Source organism: Rhamphochromis sp. 'chilingali', assembly GCF_963969265.1.
Source record: "Rhamphochromis sp. 'chilingali' genome assembly, chromosome: 2".
Taxonomy (NCBI): Eukaryota; Metazoa; Chordata; class Actinopteri; order Cichliformes; family Cichlidae; genus Rhamphochromis; species Rhamphochromis sp. 'chilingali'.
In genome coordinates, this window is record NC_137930.1 from 24712321 (window position 1) to 24732961 (window position 20641).

Genomic DNA, 20641 nt, shown 5'->3' on the forward strand with positions numbered 1-20641 from the left:
TGGTGTAAAACTGCCAAATCAAGCATGCCTATGACAAGGGAGCAGCTGAAACAACTTTTAGAGTTTATTGGTAAAAGACCCCAAAGATTTGGCTGATTTGTTTCAACTGTTAGTACATTTTGTTTTTAGCTTGTTTTTTCTAAAGTTAGCATCATATTTAATATTTGAATTACGCATGCACTTTGTTACCAAATTAGCTACATGTTAGCATTAACACTGGGTAAATCCCAGGATCTACCCTTCCCTCCAATAATGCTCATGATGGAGTTAACAGACAATCATGCCAGAAACCAAACTCAAGTATTTAAAAAAATGGTAAAAACAAATATGAGTGGCAGCCGATTTCAATTTTATTTTTTAAATGTTGACTTTCTCTAGTTTTGAACTGGCTTTACACATTGGTAGTAAATGCTAGTAAAGGACTTTGCAAATGTACAGTTCTTTTCATAATTTGTATCTTAAGTACATATAATTAACAGTATTTTCTATTTCAGAAAAAGCATGCTGACTGCCATTCATCTGTTTCGTTGTGACACTTGATTTGCCGCTTTCTACTGATCAAATGACGCTCACAAAAATGTCAAAATCTCGTACTTTCACTGTTTTTTCACCCCAAACATTTGTCATGTAGTATTCTGTTTCAACAGTAGATGTCACCCTTGACTTCAGCATGGGGACAGACTTTTTTAGACACTTTCAAGTCAAGATGAAACTGCCACTGTGTTGTGCAACTCTTACTCAGGAAAAAAAAGTCACACCCAAATGTGTGCAGAAATATTTATTGTAGCAAGCTCAACATCACCAAGAACATGACAATGACCACACGTGTTGTCGGGATCTATTATTGCCGAGCTCTGAAGGCTGTGAACTGATGGAGAATTTTAAATGGAGTCTATGAGCAACACTGCTCGTCTCCTATGAACCTTTTGGTCTGTAGACCATTAAAGAGAAGTAAGTCTGTCCTCCCACAGTATGAGCTAGGGGATGTCCCTACAGATTGCCTCACAAATTGCACACAGCGAGCCATCACATTGCCGTAAGAGTCCCATAGCAGACAAATCTTGGCTACGTTTGGGGAGAGCCTGACTCACCCTAAGTTGGCATGGCCCTATCTTAAATGGACTGGAAAAGAAAAGCAACATTACACATCACTTTTTCCATTTAGTGTTGATGAATAGCTTTATTTTATTTTTTTATTTGTAGCTTTTGCTCGTTGTTTTATGTATGTATTATAAATCTTTTTAAAAACGAATACTGTGCAACAAGCTTCTAACCTGGAAGGCGTACCCTGAATAGGTGGTCTTAGAGAAGAGCTGTTTATAAATCTCTACATGATGAAAGAAGTCTCATGAGGAGGAAATAAATTCCCTAATGTGACTCTAAGTAGAACTTCAATGCCCTCTTGTGGACTGTTTGACAAGAATTTTCTGCATACCTTAAGAAGCACAGCTACTACAGATTAAACTGAATTCTCTTAATCCTGCAATCTGCCAAAGTAAGAATGCATTTATGAACAGAGGATGATGTTTGTTTGTTATTTTCATTTGTTAGGGATTATGTGATATCAGGACAGCTTTATAATGCTGCTTCGTCAAGAAACCATCATATCAAGTTTCAGGTCAAACTCATAAATCTAATCTTGATCTGAAAACATATGAAGTGTCACATTATTATGTTGAACAGTATGAAATGTTCTCTAGTGGAAATAAACCAGCCTGGTTAGTAAATTTGCAATGCTAGAACAATTACATTTTCTCTTTAGGTCAGTGCTGCAAAGGTTGCTACACATAACCTGAGCTACATCAAGCTCTGCTCACTGGTTCATCCTTTTGTTCATCCTGCTTCTGTCTGATCTGAACTGGTATGACAATCTCATTGCCTGGGATGCTGCTTGAGGTCCCTGGCACAGGGGCCTCTACAGACAGGACTCCATCTGCAGACAGGGATGAACTGATCTGCTGCAAGTCAACCCCCTGTGGCAACCTTAATGAAATGAAAAGAAAGTTGGTAAGCAACTAACAGAACAGTGTATTTGTAACATATATATGTTTAACACATTTTGAGAGACTAATTAAATAGATTACAACCTATATATATATATATACAAACTCTATTATTGCTGCAGAATCATCTGTGTATGTGTTGATATCCTCACCTTCTGTAAGCTATACATACTGTTTAAAAGTATTGTGCCACCCCTCATTTCTTTATAGTTTCCTTCCAAGGAATCAGATTTTCTTATAATTTCTGAAAGTGATCTTGAGCAATAGCCATCCAATAGTTTCTGAAGGTCTTTCAAAGTTTTTCCTTTGTTAAGCTGGTACATCTCAGCCTAGTGTGCAGTGTGTCCTTAAAAAAGTTGAGGAAATTGAAAAACTGGAGGACAAAAGAAGAAGTGGCAAGCATAAAACACCGTCTAAAGCAGAAGACCGGTATCTGAAAATGATGTCCTTAAGAAACAGGGGGAAAATCCAGCAGAGACGAAACGTAGGACCTAACGGGTGCAACTGATCCTTCTGTTCACCAGAGCCCGGACCTAAATGTTATTGAAGCAGTGTGGACTCATGTTAACAGAGAAGAGAACAAAAGGCAGCCAACATCCAAAGAAGAGCTTTGAATGTCCTTCAAGAAGCCTGGAGAACTGTTCCTTAAAACTGCTTATAGAAATTCTCAGAAAGCTTCAAACTGTGTAGACAGATAAAGGTAGTCATACTAAATATTGACTTTCAAGCTCATTCGAATGATAAAAACTCTGAACGGAAAACTCTTATATACTTAATGTTTGCATGTATGTTTTAATGGGGCTGTTGTCCACATCGGCAAACTCCATACCCGATACGCACGTGTTTTTATGGTGTGAAGATATGAAGTTTCATGTGCTTCTCTGTGCTGAGGTGTGGGTTTTTTTTCTGTTCTCAAACTGCTCTCCTGTAGGAGCTCAGTCTGAGAGGAGTTCTTTTTCTCCTTGTCTCCCCTCATGTATTGTATTTCATTGTTTTTCTTACCATCCTACCTGTTTCCGATCTGTCTTCCCAATGTGATGTAATGCATTTATGGTCGGAAGGGGTCAAATTTTCACTGCAGGTAACATGTATGTGTAACATTGCATGTGAAAAATAAAGGCTTGATTGATTGATTAGTAAATCACTATAGCTATTTCCCAATTTCCAAGAAAAGATAAATAGAAATGACTCACAGTGTTCTCTGACAACCTACTTGTATTTACGAGTGAAGCACCTTGAAACCAGTCCATGCTCATCCTGTCTTTCTTCGTGGGTTCCTTGAAATGAAAAAGAAGCAAACAAAAGTGTTTTTTACACTTTTCATCACGTATTTCATCATAAATCTATCTTATGATCAAAAAAACTGACACTACCTGATATTTGTAAATAGCCCTCTTTGGTTGTGATTGTGATCTCTTCAGGTGAGAAGTGATTAACATCCAGATTAATCTTCCAGCTGTTTGGCCCTGTTTGGATCTCTGATACTCCACTTGTCAGTTGTCTCAATCCCTTCTGGTCTGTGGGTCGCATACCAATAAATGGGGGGAGAAGGGGACTTTGTGTGTACCCTGGCCATGAGAAAGATGCCAGTCTCTTCTTCGCCCAGTCTAGCCAGTCCAGATCACCGGGCTCCAGGAAGGGTGGAAGACCAAAATCCTGAGCAAAGATACGGCTCGGCTGTGTCCAGTTTGGAAAAGGATCCCATTCCACATCTCGGCGGAAAATTGGACGGGATAATATTTTATTTTCTTCACCCATATCCTAGAAAATCAGATCAATATGAAGGAACCGGTCTGCAAAGAGTTTCACTCCACTGTGACAAACAAGTCTCGTCTGATCACCAAGATCCAAACAACAGAGCAGCTGTATTTTTATTGCCTAACAGAAAGTGCGCAGGAGGTCCAAGGAAAGGCGTTCTTTGGCATCTGCATGGTCCAGTCTCACACTTTAAATACCCGGGTGGGTCATTTTAACACTTGCGTGGCAGTAAGAGTGATCCAAAGGATGAGAATGATTTATGAGATGAGCTGGGAGTTACTCCTCGGTTGCCCGGGACATGGAGGGGATAATGCTAATCATTTGTATTTATATCTCTGGAGTGTCTGTGGCAAGTTGTTGGTGAATGACTCTGGAAGCAAGGTTATTCAGCAGAGGCCTCTGCAGTCTTGTCACATACTGGTGCTCTTTGTCCAAAGAAACTACAGCCTTGGGTTGCGTGAGGGAACAGCACGTACATTCAGAGTAACACAGTAAACAACAGTGTTACGTTCACTTTCTGAACCCAAGATTGACTTGAAAAGATGAGATCAAATCGAGAACAATAACGCGATAAACGTGTGAGACAAACTGTTGTTTACCACAAACTAAAGACGTGTTTACAGCCAGGACAAAGCGACAGACTGAGAGACTGACGCAGTGGAGTGGTTGTGAGGAATTTCACATGCACAGATGAATCTGGGCAACAAGGGTGATATGCTGAACAAATAATGAACCGAGCTTGAGATTCATAAATCAACCAGGCATCTGAGGTGGAACTTTACTAATGAATTTATTAATGAGGAAATATCTGAAATCTTTTAAGAGCAAGAAGTCAAATTATCCCCAAAGGGCAGTTAAAGTGTATTTTAAGGACTGGAAAGTTGACATTACATTTATGGATCATCTGAGAATAAATACAGAAAGTTATTATTAGTACTCATATATAGGTATGACTAAAACAATCAGGACTAAATATAATCATTCTTAGGCATACACCTGAGCTGTAAGATGCCACGTCTTGGATTTAGTTGCTCTTAACATGTTATAATATTGTTTTCACCATACCAGTGTAAATGTACAGCACTGCAAAAGGCTCAGAAACTCACAGTAACAATGTGATGTTGGGTCTGAGTCATATGTGTGTGCCAAAAAACTGTGGTTAGTTTGATTCAAGAATAAGATTCACCTTCTCATATTATATTTTAATACAGTTTAAAAACAGCCAACTGTATAAGAGAATTTATTAACATTTAAGAAATACACAACCAAGAAAGTGCAGCGTTTTCTTCTCTACATACACAATAGTTCAAATATTTATATTAGTTTTTGACATAAGAGGAGTGTTTAGGCAGTGGCAAGGAGCAGTTTGCTGGAGTTCATCAGTTTATCTAATAAACTGGGTGCTGTATTTTACTGAATGACTGAATGACATTAAAACAATACAAAACCCAAAAGAAATGCAACACAGTTTGACTTTTCAACACAAACGGAGGTTAAATGTGTTGCACTGTATGTAGATACTAACTGTGCAGAGGAACCTGTTCCCACAGGAGCAGCTAATCAACAGACAAAGCAACTGTTGGAGCCCCGAGTCCAACGAGTTGGTCGCCCGAGGACTGACAAACTTTAAATTGTCCAAAGTTTGCAATGGCAGTAGTAGAGACCTGACATCTATAAGGGGGACACACATAACTCCATCCAGCCCTGCTTCAAATACTGTTTAAACAAACCCAACAAAAGCAACTCAGCGACTATGAAGAGAAGTTATCTTATTGGGAGTGCTTAAAAATAGTGTTACACAACTACGTGCTGCTAATCAAGCCTTAAATATGGGGGCAGACACTTGTTTAACACATCAAACGTTTTCTTTTGTTTACCATAATTTAACTTAGCCAGCACAGGAGCCTGGTGTGTCCAGCTCTGCCTGAAATACCTGGGAGTCAGAATCACGACAACAGCAGTCAACTTATTAGTGTAGACAGGAGGCTGGAAGTATATAGAAGCTAGCAGTTATAGTATTAACAGTTCACATGCAGTCGACTTGGTCTTGGACATTGTTAATAAATAGACATAGCCTCTTCCATTTCTAGATTAATGTTTTACCCATTACCTGTTTAGCTAGATTAATGTTTAATCTACATTTATAGCTGTGTCATTGTGGATTCTCCCCTAAGCTCTAATGACTCTCCGTTTCTGCTGAGTGTTCATCTTTTCTGAAATTGAAAGGGATACAAAATAAAAGTTAACTCAACTTTCACTCAGCAACAGGTACTATAACATAATCCTGATAAAATGAGTGCATATCATCACTTTATTCATCCACTAATAAGATTAAGTAATATCTTACTGTACCTTTTACGTTTTCTGGAGTGGAGCACGATTACTGTTATGATCACAATTAGCGTCAGCGCTCCGATGACTGAACCAGCCACAATCCCTGTGGTATTACCTGAAGGCACAGATTTAAATGAGACTCTTTTCCCACTGAGTCAAGTTATCCAGGACAAATGGGGAAAAAATGGGACTTGATTGTTAAGTGTGTAAGAATCAAACAGGAACCACATGATTCAGAGTTTGATTTAGCTGAAAAACAAAGTAGAAAACATGATCTTTATATGTTTTTTAAAAAAAGGGTGCAAGTCTTATACGAGGGTATCATGTCCACAGTACAGATTTTGTATATTTGTGTGTTTGTTTTTTGTCCTCTCCAGCACACATCAAGTGCAACGAGACTTCTTGGAAAGATCTAAAAATAGCAACGGCACTGAAAATGATGCAACGGTGCATGAAAGGATGATCTTGAACACTAGACTGGCCAAAATTTCCTTCACTTTTCTACTTTGCTTTTTTGTATTGTTGTTGTTTTTACTTTTTTGTTCAGACAAAAGCATCTCAGCAACTATTCTGTAAATTGCTATTACAGACATTTGCAGGTCACAGATGAGAAATCCTGACTGTACCCTGACCTTTCATGTAAGAACATCAGCAGGCCAAATGCGTCATTATCAATAGAAAGATCTACAGCCTGACAATAAATCCTAATGGCTTTGGTAAACCTTTGGCCCTTGAAAGTTTGTAGATTAGAAAATAATCTCCTGACGGGCATTATATGAGTTCAGTGAAATCTCTTTTGTTACTAGAGTTATTGCTCGTCCTCAGCTTTTATTTTTCTTCTAAAAAAAAATTCTATCTGCTGCTGTACAGATGAGGAGAATCACCCTCCCCTTTGATGGCTGATATGGTGGAAAATCAATTCCAGATATTTAATTTTTGTGACCAGAAAAATTCAAACTGGTATCTCTAAGAGGATCGTGATGCGATGCTTTTACTTTTTCTATGCAAAAAACTGGGCTGTTAATTTAGGTTTTCGGTTTAGTCCTCATTCCTTTGAGAGCGGGATGCATGCACAATCTTTCCCATTCTTTGATTCGGCCTTTTCTGTGAAGACTTCTGTTTTTCATCAAATTTAGGTCATTGCCTGCATATTATCTGATTGAACTGGGTGCTGATAAATGCACATCTTGAATGTCTAATCCTATGAGTAACAATTAAAAGCCTTCAATATTTCCTTGGGAAGTTACAGGGCAAGTGTGAGCGCTGAAGCTGAGCTTTTTTTTTGCTTATTCGCAAGGTTTATAGTACAAATCCAAACAAGAAATACCGGCAATATATTACAGTTGAAGAAGTAAGAAGATGCACGTCTCTTAACATCTCTTTGCACTGCATGTTTGTAACTACTAAATAAGTAAATAAGTAATGAAAAGGAGGCCCGTGGTTAAAAAAAAAAAAAAAAAAGGTAAGAGTGCTGCTACTTCTTCTGAGGTATTTTTCCAGTGACGCAATTTTTAAAATTAGGCATGTAATATGATTGATCAGATCCATCCTCGTGCTAAATCTTTGTTTTTACAATTTGACACGCTTGTATGAAAGTCATTTGATGATATTTTTGTGCATTTCACACTCCTTTGTCACCAATCATCTGTTGATTTCTGAAGATCAAAATCTTGCTATTTATTGATGTCATGATGTGTCCATACTGGAAGCCACGCAGCGTGTCTCCTCTCCAGACCACTGGCCGTCGGCCTGGCATAGTCGCACTGCTGATCCTTTGAGATTGTAGCCCTCATTGCAGGAAAGCCGCACCTTAGCTCCTTGTAAGTAGGTGGTTCCCTCCTTTTTCCCGTTATCAGGTGGTGAAAGCCACCCACAGGATAATACTGCAAAGTATGACAATGTCATACCAAGTGGTACATAATAAACAATGGAATATCTTTTGGATAATTTTTAAAGCTTTTTACCTGGTTTTAGATCCTCTACAAGAGAAACATGACTCTGGAAAGACATTCTCGTAGCATTTCCGATTCCTGGACTACGACCTACCAGGATGTCATACCTACAGCACATAAGCAAAGATCAGAAAATGAGATTTTATGTCTTTTAACAAGTTGTGCCATATACCATATTATTTCCCAGAACGCTACTCAGTATTTCTCATGTATTCCTGTGTGTGGCAGACAGTCAATGTGTAGTTTTTACACCCAGTGGAGGATAATATAATTGATGCACTGTACGTGTGACATCATCAGTGTGTTAGTAGCCGAATTAAACTTTATGTGCAAAATTAGCACACATTTATTTAACCGTTTAACATTTACTGACATATCTGAAGCAGATATGCTTCATAAAAACATTACACTGACATTCAGTTTGTTATTATAATAATAGAAGGCTAATCAAAGTTTTCACTCATACCTACAGAATTGAGAGCCTCCTCCGGAGCATATCGTTGCTGCCTGATTGGCGAGTGGATCATCTGGACTCTCAGGAACCAAAAACACTGGAATAAAACTGGTGTCATGTCTGGGGGCACGGTAATATGTTTCCAACAAGTATTCTGAATCATAGGTAAACAAGGCAGACTCATTGGCTATTGCCCCTGTAAGACAAAAACAGAGCTTTACCTTCATTTCCCACCACAAATATCATAGAAAAACATGCTCTAAGTATTAAAGCAGACACAACCCCTGACAGAGAGCATTATCACAAAAAAACTGATGGATTTAATTCATGTGACATCTTTTGGGGATTAAAAATGAAACCAACCACCACCTACCACAAAACTGCAGTTCCTTGGATGACCACTTGAGGTTAGTCTTTTTGCCTAATTTTGCCATCAAAGCAACAGGGGTGATTTCTTTTAAATAATGACATAAACGTTAGGGTTGATGTCTAGTTGACTGCACTAACCGACGGTTAAAGAAGTCTGTGTTCCAGTTTCCTTGATTGAAATTTCAGAGTTTTATTTTTATATTACTTTGTCAGTATCTGTCTATGTGCGATGCACTTTGCTAACCAAGCTTTCTGCTGTTTTCATGAAAGCTAGCATTGCACTCTACACTCCTGCCTAACAAAAACTGACTGGGTCAATAAACTTCTCAGGTAAGTGTTTACAGCGGTCAGGACAGTAAGCTGCATCTCCACATTCTTCTACAGGGGCAGGAAGTATCGTTGTAACCACAGCTATTGCCCCCTTGTGGCAAGTTTAAAGCACTTCGACACTGATCACACTTATCAGACCTGGAAGATATGTTCAGGTTTTATGTTTATGTTTATTGTGATATCACAGTGGAAAGGTCTCGCTGTCACAGGCTGAGAGCATGGGTGCAACTTGGACAGATTCACCCGTTAACATGCATATCTTTGGGAGGAACTGGAGTACCCAGAGGAAACCCTGCACAGGACTCCATTCTGTGAGGCGACAATGAAAACCACTCTATCCCTGTACCAGTGCTGTTCTGTCTTTCAACCACCTCAAATCTTAGATTTGCCAACTGTTACCCTTCCTTCAGAAAAATTAAGTAACAATAGCAGTTTTCCCACAAATTAGTGATGTAAAGGTTTAGCGATTTCTTACAGCTGGCCCCAAAGCTGAACAGCTCCTCTGGATTGCTGGAGTTCTGCACAACACTCCCATTGCTGAAAACAAGGTCATCTTTGGCATCACCATTCATCTTTCCCAAAAGTCCAAGAGTGGCATCTTTAAAATCCTCTGGCAGGAGCACAGTGGTTGTCATGGTTCCCTCTCTCTGTCTGACTTCCACCCCGGCTCCAGAGGGAAACATCACAGTCACATTTGTAGACGTAGGAGAAAACAGAAATGCACCTACGAGAGAATAAAAGACAGGTTGTGCCATTAAAACAGTGCTTTATAGATTTCTGCAGTGTTGGAAGAAGTACTCAGCCTTTACTTATATAACATATAAGACAGCACCTGATATAAGTATATGGCTGTTATCCCTTTCGAGGTGGTTGCCTTGAGCCTCTTACATTTAAGTCACTCCATGCAAACACCAACCGTTCAAAATGAAATTCATACAGGAGTCACATGAGTTTTAAAGGACATCTACTGAGCAAATATTGTGTTGGCGTTGCTGTTTCAATGCACTGCGAGCCACTGCACATTTGCAGATCTCCACAATGGCTTGCCTCACAGTGGAGGACATTTGGGCTGGCTGTTGTCCTTCATATGTCAAGACGTTGCAGAAGAGGTCAGCACTGATGGGGAGCAGTTTCACTGTTCACAAACTTGTACATGTTGAAATAATAAGGAAGATGCTCCTGGTCAGGCTCTAGACCTCATGCTCCTTCATAATAATAGTCAGTGTCATAGCTGTACACGCAAGGCCTCAAGGCCTTCGACACAGAAGCTGATGTTTTTTCTCCACACAAGTATGAACTTTTTGATTTCGCCGTGTGAAACCTGTGAATTCAAATCTTTACAGAAGAAAGCGTAAAACTGGGTTTTTAGCAAACTGATATTGAAAGTAAAATCAGCTGCACAATAGAAAACACAATGTTACAAGAGTACGAGAGCCCACAAGTACACTCACTTCCAAAGAAAATGTTTGGAGTGAATACAGTTTTTAAAAGGGTTCCAAATAAAACCAGTTTGTTTCATCATGAGGAATAAGATAAATCAGTTTCTCACCGTATAAGTCCATCCAGGTCTGCTCAGTAAATGAGAGCGTTTTCTGGTTGAGCAGCACTTCGAGGTCACTGTTACCACTGACCAGCCGTACCTCGATGATGTCAGAGGACGCTTCTCTCATAGCAACAGATGACAGCTTTGTGGCGTTGGTTGTTTCTAATAGTGGTATAATCAGGTAAATAAACTGCTGTAATAGTTTTCTTCTTCAGTGACAGCATTTGTGGAGCATTGTTCACAGTGGTAGTGTTAAAGTTCACTGGCTCACCCGTCACAGGCTCTGTTCTGCCTTGGATTGTCAGCTGCTTTTCCGCTGATGTCACCAAAGTGTATTCCCCTTTGCCGTTGAAGGAGTAGCTAGTGCCGTCAAATGTTATGAAGTGAGGGTCTCCAAAGACCACAGCTGACATTAAACACACAACAAAAATAAAGACACTAAAAACGAATCTTGTGAAACACGCTGTAATACCAGGGCTAACTCACCTGACTGGGGGGACTTGTAACGCCTGCAGTCACTGGAGGGCCGGTGTTTGAAGTAGTAATGGCAGTTGTCAGACCAGAGGCAGCAGTAATAGAAGCTGAGGACATCGTATATCCAGTGAGACTGTCCAGGGATTCGAGGAGGTTTCTTGTAAGGAGGTGAACCCCAGTCATGCGCTCGGTCTGGAGTACTACCCCCAATCGAGTCTGCTGTCAGGACCTGAGCGCCGGTGCTGTCGTAGCAGCACTGCTGTCCTGCTCCGTACTTGGGACTGTGGACAAATTTCCCAAACAGTGTCAGTAAAATCTGTTAAAGCCAAAGGCAAAAAAAACCAATTTAAACAAGACTCCACAGTCATTGTAGTGGGCAGCACAAGCTTATAACAAGAACATAATACTGCATGATACTGTTTTTAACATATCTGACTTTTTTTCTAGAGTGTTGGCATTTTTTTACATGCGTGAATAAATAATAAGCTAAAAAGGAAATTCTGAGAATTTTCTAAATATGTATTTATAAATCCAAATGCAAGACTATGTTTCTCTAATACATACAGTATGATGACCACTTTTTAGGCCAAAACACAAAACGTTTTGTGTATTTTTAGGTGCAATCTTAAAAATGTAACCAACAGAAATAAACTTTGCACTAATCTAATTAATGAGACAGGAGCATAGGAGCGACACAAACTGATCCAACGTTGAAAAATCAAAAACTCAACTCAAACAAACCAAGTGCAAGTTAGACAGTGAGTAGGAGTTTGTTTGCAATGTTTGATCAATAAAGTAACCTCAAAAATAAGCTACTGTACAACAGAGGTGTGCGTGTGATCATAAATAAAGATTTTGCCACAAAGACTAGACATAGTCTAGACTGGATATAATAGAAAATATTATATTCTCGGAATGCATGACACTGACTGTATCTGGCGAGGATGATATACATGTGTGTGTTTCATTAACATAATAAGAATTACTCTGAATTCACTCTCACACACTGGTGGAGGCAAGCTACGGTTGTAGCCACAGCTGCCCTGGGGCAGACTGACAGAAGCGAGGCTGCCATATCGCGCCATCGGCCACTTTGGCCAAAACCAGGCGGTAGGGTAAAGTGTCTTGCCAAGGACACAATGACCAGGACAGAGAGCCCGGGGATCGAACCAGCGACCTTCCGGTTACAGATGCACTTCCCAACCCCCTGAGCCACAGTCACCCCAACTGTTGCGCATTTATTGAGTAGGACTATAGTTAGTCATTTAGCTAGTTAGTTATAATTATGGGTTATGGGCTATGGTTAGTACCTACATCAAAACTTAACTGGTGTAATGCATGATGTTTAACTGCAGCGCCCTGACAGTAAGTGGATATATGGTAATGAAAGTACAAAGTGTACTACTGCTCACTATCAGCCCAAATATAAAAATAAACAAGTGAAAACATGAGCCCTATTTTGTTATATGATTTGTTTTAACTTAAAACAAATACTTTAAAATGAAAAAAAAAACTTTATTCTGCACATATGCTACGTATTTTCCTAATTCGAATGCATATGTGGGGTTTAAAATACTTGAACTCTGGGCACCACTCTAACCAGAAGACTCACCTGGCTTGTATAGCCCTCACACAGTGAACACTCCCAGGATGGTAGGTGCACACACTCCCTTTCTCTATATCACACCCATAGTCAGTCTGAGGAGAAAGATAAAATGTCTGTGACCTGGCAGCCAAATGTGCAATTCACTGTGATCACGTGTTCACTGTAACTTTGAAAACATATCCCATGTCTGGCTTATTGTTGAAAAAATGGAGATGTTATGTTGCAGTTTGTGAATAACTTTCTATTGTGCAACCTGAAGTAAGGAGATCAGCTTCCCGTTTGAAAATAGCAAGTGCTGTGGATGATGGGTAGAGGTGTTGTAACCCAGTCCAGAAGCTTAATTCTTCCATGAACAATAAAACCATACAAATTTTTGATTATATTATAACATCCTTATTTGTGAGGCAATAACATCTGAAATGTTCAGCTTTCATGTTCTCATAAATAATTAAGAGAGACCTTCATAAACTGATAAGCAATGACCATTTACAAACGATAACAGCTACTGATAATCATCATAGACATGTGAAGTAATTACACATGTTTAGTTTCTGCATTAAAAATCTAAACTGCTGATGATCTCTCAGTCCCCTAAATCCCAAATATATTTTTTAGGCTTTTTTTAGTTCCAGCTTCTATGCATGAGGTTTTTTTTCCAGTGTCTCTCTTCATCTCTTTGTCCAGTGTTCAGTTCATTTGTGTTCAGTGTTTCTATTTATTCCCATGTTTTACTTTGTTTCCCATGCATTGTTTTTGGTTTTACTTCCTGCCTGTTATTTACCTTAACTGTGTTTTGCTGTTTAGTTTCCCTCCCGTTTCCACTTAGCTCGTTACCTCGTGTGTATTTATAGCCTCAGTTTGACTGTGTTCTTTGTTTTGTCTGTTAGGTTCTCATGCGTTCTCCATTGTGCTTCCTTTTTACTGTCTGTAGTTGTTCCCTTCTTCCTTAGCAGTTGGACTTAAAAAGTACAGTTTTTGCATTGCTGTTACAAATGTGTGCAACCAAGTTTTTATTTTCTGCTCCTCTCACTTACATGAAACCTGCCTGTGTCTGCTCTCGCTTGAGCCAGCGTGCAGGGGCAGTCTATGATCTCACTGAGGAAGTTGGGCAGCTGATTTTCCAGCTCGTCCCATGCCAGACATTTATCCAGGGCCCAGCCTGCTGAGTCCTTCCTGAAATTCTCCTCCAGATGCCACGCCAGAGCGTGATCCTCGGTCCACGCTGCCTGGACATTCCTGAGCATAACCAACAGAACTTTTTGTACACCTCAATTGTAAAAGAGATATTACATGTAGAAATTAAATTTTTAGACTTAAATATTTTTCAGGCTTCAACTTGTAGGATTTAGGGCATTCTTTTGGCAGAGGTGAAATTTATATCCATGTATAATTTCTTTTGTGTATAATCAAACATAATATGTGTATTCATTACTTTAGAAATATCAGAAAGCACACACCAAAGACTAGAGGCTTTTTTACATTTAGAAAAGGAGGGTGAAAGGAACCTATCCCCATTCGCCACACAGTGGAACACTAAATGCTAATAAATATTGATCTTTGGACGATGAAAATCCTTAATCATTAAAACAGTCGCCTATATACCACAGAGAGTGTTTGCACGTACCACATGCCGTCAGGATGGCTGCTGGAGCTGACGCGCACAGAGCCGAGCTCCGAAGATGAAAAGCTGTTCTCTGCTGGTTTGGGCAAAAAGCTGAAGGAGCCATTATTAGGATGATCCTTTGCAAGAGAGTATAAATAATGCCATTCACCCAGCCAGTACTCTGTATAGGGCTCTCCTACAGAGAAACACTGTGGTTAAAATCATGTATTTCTCCAGTCAACAAACTCATGTGAGCTATAAAGTGTATGTAGAGAATTTCACCAACCTGTTTCCGTGTATCCCCAAAGCTCTATATTGACCTTTTCTGCTCTTACTAAAGAGGTATTCCACGTCATCTCAAGAGTGCCTCCAACATTAGGTGTGCCATAGTACTGCCATTTTGTTGAGTTGTCCAGAATCGCCTTGAACTTAGAATCTAGCTTACCGGTATGAACTGCAACAGCACAAAAAATCATGGTTAATGTGATCTCCATATCAAATGGAAACTGATGGGTTCTAATAACACCCGTAAGAGTATCTAGCGGGTATTATACCTGAAAGCCAAGTTCCGGCTCTAGTGAATGTAGTGCCATTGTCTGATGAAATCTCAAAAGGAATCCATCCTGTTTCATATAACAGCGGGGAGATACAATGGCCTGTCCCTCCGTCATCCACATATCCCACCGTACTAATGTTGCCATTGAACCTGCCATAATAAAAGAATGATTAGCAGGGTTCTGATCTGTATTTAAACTCTTTAATGTTAACATAAATAACACAGTTGTCCATGAAAGTCCATTGGATTCGGTTATTTTACATGAATAAAATGTTCACTTATAAGCTCTACAGAACTACAGATGTCTTACCTGCATTCAATCTCTGAAGCCGTTTCGAAACTTGCATCAAGTATAATAAAATCTGTGCCACCGAAAAGAGACCCAGAATATGGAGATATATCCACGCAGTACTCTTTATAGTCTGCGCAACAGTTCGCCAGAGATGTGCATGTAGTGTGGCATGAACATGAGTCCAAGTTTTTCCCACAGTTCTTTTCACATGTTTGTCCTGTTCAAAATAAATGACAGAAGCTCAGGTGTGGAGTCTTGTGTGAAAGAAAAGGCAAAATATTCCACTCTAACATGTGGATTAAAGTGTTGATTCAGCTGATTTGGCTCATTATCGAACATTATGATGGATTCACGAAATATTTTAATCAGTTTTACATTATTTTGTTATAGTAAAGTTGTATCATTTAAAATATATAGGCTTTTTTGTGAGAACTGTTGTTGCAAATTTACTACTCACTACATCATGATTGAAAACCAGAGACCGCACATTTCTTGATGATGTTGTTATATATATATATCATACAGTGCACTTACCTGACGTGCTGGAGATGCATGAAAACAGAAGGGCAACTATTACAGCTGTGAACCTTCCCATCATGACAGAGCCAAACTGTCAGCCAAGATTTCGACTACACACTCCTGGCTGCTGTTTTACTTTTGTCCCACATATATATATGCTCAGTATTTTTCTAAACCTTGGACCTTTGATAATCTGCGTGTACAAGCATCTGTTTAATCATCAACAACTGGATAACATTTAAGGCTTAACCTTCACGTGCCTCCTTTCAACGATGTCTCGCGTCACACTAATCACACTTGAAAAGATTTATAGTCACATTTAGCTAAAGATACAATGCATCTACAGATATGGAGATATAAAAGAACAAATGTTAACCATCTTCAATAAAACACAATAGAGTATTTTAGTTAGTGGTTCTCTAGTGCGGGCCTCTAGTGGTGGGGCAAAGTGCCTCTGCAAGAGGGCGTGAAATAAAGTAAAATAAATAACTGATCAAGGGAGAATAAACAAAGAGTTTGCTAATGGTATCTTGCTATTTATTTCATATTTACACGTTTACAAATGATTAATACAAAAATTGGGTTTGGGGGCATGAACCCACATGAACATCACAGCCTGCAATTAAACTAACTTACTAACTAACTGAAACAGTTTTATGCATCCTGATGTGCCAGAATCTTGAACCACAGTTCACAGACAGTTTTATAGTACAGTGGTCCCTCGTTTATCGCGAGAGTTACGTTCTAAAAAAATAACCCGCGATAGGTGAAATCCGCGAAGTAGCCAACTTTATTTTTTACAATTATTATAGATGTTTTAAGGCTGTAAAACCCCTCACTACACACTTTATGCACTTTTCTCAGACAGACATGAACATTTTCACGCTTTTCCCTCTTGTTTAAACACTCTCAAAGTTCAAACCTTTGTAGAAAATTAAGTCCAGTATTATAGAATGAAACCAAAAACACCCGCAGGTGCCTTTGACGGTGCAAAAATGTTTCATCGACATTGTTGTGTTTGTTGGGGAGAAAACTTACAAACACACAGTACAGCACTTCAGAGTCACACTGCTAGCGATCAAAGATTTATGTAAATTTGACAAGCTGAACGCGCTCTGTACTGTGCAGGAGACACGGCACGAGATTGATTGACAGTGGTCTACAGCCAATCAGGACGCAGAACACAAAGCGCTGTAAAATAAGGAAAGAAAGGGAAAGAAAAAGCATGAAAAATTGCGCACAAAATATCCGCGAAACAGCGAGGCCGCGAAAGGTGAACCGCGCTATAGCGAGGGACCACTATAAACGCAGTAGCTGTAAAACTGCTGTAGGGTCATGAGTCCTCCAGTAGAGGGAGCTCCGGCCTTTGGAGTTATCACACTGACGCACATTAATGACCAGGAAGTCAAGCTGGTCCAGTGGCCTCCTAGACTTCTTCAGTCTGCGTGATGTTATCATTGTGTTGATAATAAGTTATTATCAAAGCTGCCTGACCAATGTTTTTCATTAGCAATTTAGCAAAGTTGATGGTGGTGGTGTGTCTGTGTGAGTGAAAGACGGAGAGGGAGAGCGAGCGACAGAATTTCTGTTATAACCTTCATTTTATGGACGCACAGTGTGAGCACTCAGGTCGCATCAGAGCATCGGGCCGTATAGTGTGAGACCCTGCATCGTGACCTATGAACTTCTAACCCCTGCGAGTCAATCGTACAGTTTGAGCAGGAGCTGAATCGCGCGACTGAAAAAATCGCACAGTGTAAGCCCAGCATAATACGGCGGGGTCCCTGTCGGCTGGTAGCCGAAAAATAGCTCTACTTTGTTGTGTGGGTCAACTTTTCTTGCGACAGACAGAGAGAGGCGTTGAAAGGCTGCTCCAACGGAACTTGTTGTTTTCGGAGGAAAACACGAACACAGTGTACAGTCGAGTCTTAATAGCTTACTTACAACTGGGCTCGTCAGGCTCTCTTCTTGGCTGCAGTGGTTATTATTATATTTACATGCTTCCAGCTCCCGTTTTTGCTCGATGACTGCTCGTACCTTTCCACTCCCCTTTTTCTCCCTCCTAGCGCTCACAGACACATAACGTGTATGGCAGTCCATTCTCCCTGCAGCACGGACTACACTGCCCATGATGCTACATTCTTTAGAGCTATGCTTGTAGCATTCTGCCTGTTAGCTTAGCACAACAACAACAACAACAACGAAAAGGCGCTCTCTCACCCAGGAAACACACAGTCGCAGAGAGAGAGAGCGTCGCCCTGTAACCATGGCAACCGTAACGCTGCCGCCTGGAGCAAAAGAACGTAGCTGTCAAACAAAACCGAAACAGTCCTGACCCGCGACAAAATGAAACAGGAAAGTACCCCAGTGTTAGGGGTGGGTTTTTATAATCGATTCATCGATTAAAATCGATTCTGGCTTGGATAACGTAAAATCGATTCATTAAAATCCTAAATCGATTTTTTAATATAAATTTATTTTGTCCGAAATGCCAGAATCTCTAGTGACATCTCACAAAATTTCAAGAACCACCAAACAGTAAATGAGAGCAGGTACAGGGATTCTGCACATAGACTTAAACACACAGCGGATCAGAATCAGTTAGATGTCGCCTTTCTCACAATCGGGGCTGAAAGCCGACAGCTCGCTGATCCGGGTCCGCGCTTTGTGTTCACGCCCTTTATGCGCTGATTCTTACGGAGCCCCCCAGGGGACATGGGAGAAAAAAAATTACGGAGGAAAAAAAAAAAATTAGGGAGAAAAAAAAAATTAAGACGGACTTTTGCGAGATGATCTCGCAAAAGTATTGCGAGATCATCTCGCAAAAGTATTGCGAGATCATCTCGCAAAAGTATTGCGAGATCATCTCGCAAAAGTATTGCGAGATCATCTCGCAAAAGTATTGCGAGATCATCTCGCAAAAGTATTGCGAGATCTCCTCGCAAAAGTATTGCGAGATCTCGCAAAAGTATTGCGAGATCTCGCAAAAGTATTGCGAGATCTCGCAAAACTCCAACAATGGCGGCAGCTACTTAGTTGTAATATTACTCTTTCTGGGTCACAAAATACACTTTTAAGATATTTTGAGGCGTGAATGTAGTTGTGTAAACGTCAGATACCTGCTCGGTTTACAAGACATCACATATTTGCAAAAGAGCTCCGACGTTTTTGGAGATCTGACACCCACTAGCTCGAAGCTAACGGGCGGTCGAGACCTACTACAGCCGGGAGGAACACCGCTTTCCCGGCACATCGTGCCTCGACCTCCCGGTCGGCTTCGAGCTGGCGGCCACTAGCTCGAAGCTAACGGGAAGTCGAGACCTACTACAGCCGGGAGGAACACCGCTTTCCCGGCACATCGTGCCTCGACCTCCCGGTCGGCTTCGAGCTGGCGGCCTCCGAAGAATGCGGCTAAAACTTTTGCGAGATCTCGCAATACTTTTGCAAGCGCTCGCAATACTTATTGCGAGATCTCGCAATACTTTTGCGAGCGCTCGCAAAAAGTCCGTCTTAATTTTTTTTTTCCTCCCTAATTTTTTTTTTTCCTCCCTAATTTTTTTTTTTTTCCTCCCTAATTTTTTTTTCTCCCATGTCCCCTGGGGGGCTCCGTAGATTCTAAAGCTGTTAGTTTGATCTCTCTCCAAACAATATTGACCGAACCAGCAGCAAAAGAAGATCCAAGCGCTTCACATAAACATCGTCATGAATTCTTTTACTGTTTTGCTTCCATTGCGATGCGCAGCTCTCTCCCTCTCTCCCTCCCCCTCTCTCTCTCTCGAACAGTTTCCCTTTCTTCATTATTTGCTTGCTTGTTACGCACAAGTCTACTGTTGTTTACAGCGCTGTCGGCCGCTGTTTTTTTCCCTTTTACATTCTTCCGAAAAGAAAACCTCATTTCTGCTGTTCAATACTGAACAAATTGAAACTTTTTAAAATTCTTCAAAATGCAAAACGCTTAACCGTGTCTCTAATAAAACCGCTGTAACGTCAGAGGTAATGTTCATTAATTAATGGTTTTCTTTCGTTTTCGATGTACTGCAGAATATTTTTATAAAATCCCAGGCCAGGAAAATCACCTTCATGTTTTTCTGTGTTTTATCTTCAGCTACTTTGACACAAAGGCATCTGCTGTGATGCTCACACCTTGGATAAAGTCTTGCGAGTGTCAGCTTCCTTTTTATAGATACAAAAATATGTAAATGTTCTGATCTGAATTATATTTCTGACTGTCAAAATTTCCCAGATTTAAATCGAATCGAATTGAATCGAATTAAATCGAATCGTGGATCGAATCGATTCGGGACCTTGTGAATCGGAATTGAATCGATTCTAGAAATCAGTGACGATACCCAGCCCTACCCAGTGTATTCCATTTATTTCAACAAAGTAACTGTATTCTGAATACCACCTTTTTAAACGGTAACTGTAACGGAATACAGTTACTCATATTTTGTATTCTAAATACGTAACGGCGGTACATGTATTCCGTTACTCCCCAACACTGATAATAACATATCTAAGAAAAACAGGTTAGAGAGTGGCTTAATTCGTATCTGAGACTGTATTGACTGAGTTAGCGTGCTGTAAATGTACTTCAGAACTGCGTAATAGCAGCATGTACTACATAAACATAATCTGCACAATTCATTGGAGTTTCCTCTGCTAGACTAAACCATAATCTGACAATATTGCCACAACAAGGATGTTTTAATATAAAGGTACAACATGACTGAGGTATTATAAATGTTACAGTCATGGCTTTGCACACATATATTTCTTTACTGTTATCAAGTAATTCTATGAATATTTTGTATATATAATACAGTGTACATACATGAATCTGTTTGT

At 40.0% G+C, this 20641-nt stretch overlaps 2 protein-coding genes across 2 annotated transcripts; both read right to left on the reverse strand.

The window, feature by feature from the left end:
* Window positions 1-812: 812 nt before the first annotated feature.
* On the reverse strand, window positions 813-3900 carry LOC308392060 (heat shock protein beta-1-like). The gene is made up of 3 exons (XM_080874907.1): window positions 3377-3900; window positions 3217-3280; window positions 813-1983 (listed from the first exon to the last, which is right to left on the reverse strand). The coding sequence occupies exons 1-3, from the start codon at window positions 3759-3761 to the stop codon at window positions 1803-1805; spliced, it is 630 nt and encodes a 209-aa protein (XP_080731033.1). The 5' UTR covers window positions 3762-3900; the 3' UTR covers window positions 813-1802.
* Window positions 3901-5045: 1145 nt separating this feature from the next.
* On the reverse strand, window positions 5046-16120 carry LOC308392312 (sushi domain-containing protein 2-like). The gene is made up of 16 exons (XM_080875292.1): window positions 15809-16120; window positions 15293-15491; window positions 14981-15132; window positions 14713-14880; window positions 14448-14622; window positions 13858-14059; window positions 12830-12915; window positions 11230-11498; window positions 11015-11149; window positions 10750-10905; window positions 9676-9924; window positions 8514-8697; window positions 8060-8154; window positions 7799-7978; window positions 6114-6210; window positions 5046-5974 (listed from the first exon to the last, which is right to left on the reverse strand). Exons 1-16 carry the CDS (start codon window positions 15870-15872, stop codon window positions 5938-5940), a joined length of 2448 nt encoding a protein of 815 aa, XP_080731418.1. The 5' UTR covers window positions 15873-16120; the 3' UTR covers window positions 5046-5937.
* Between the last annotated feature and the right edge of the window lie 4521 nt (window positions 16121-20641).

Bases quoted from the DNA above. Each gene is read 5' to 3' on its own strand.
- LOC308392312 (XM_080875292.1), bottom strand. From the start codon at position 15,872: ATGATGGGAAGGTTCACAGCTGTAATAGTTGCCCTTCTGTTTTCATGC. The intron at 15,492-15,808 runs GTAAGTGCACTG...TATTTTGAACAG, and splicing joins ATGCATCTCCAGCACGTCAG to GACAAACATGTGAAAAGAAC. The intron at 10,906-11,014 runs GTGAGCCAGTGA...TACCACTATTAG, and splicing joins CAGAACAGAGCCTGTGACGG to AAACAACCAACGCCACAAAG.
- LOC308392060 (XM_080874907.1), bottom strand. From the start codon at position 3,761: ATGGGTGAAGAAAATAAAATATTATCCCGTCCAATTTTCCGCCGAGAT. The intron at 3,281-3,376 runs GTAGTGTCAGTT...TTTCATTTCAAG, and splicing joins GGGCTATTTACAAATATCAG to GAACCCACGAAGAAAGACAG. The intron at 1,984-3,216 runs GTAGGTTGTCAG...CATTTCATTAAG, and splicing joins TGCTTCACTCGTAAATACAA to GTTGCCACAGGGGGTTGACT.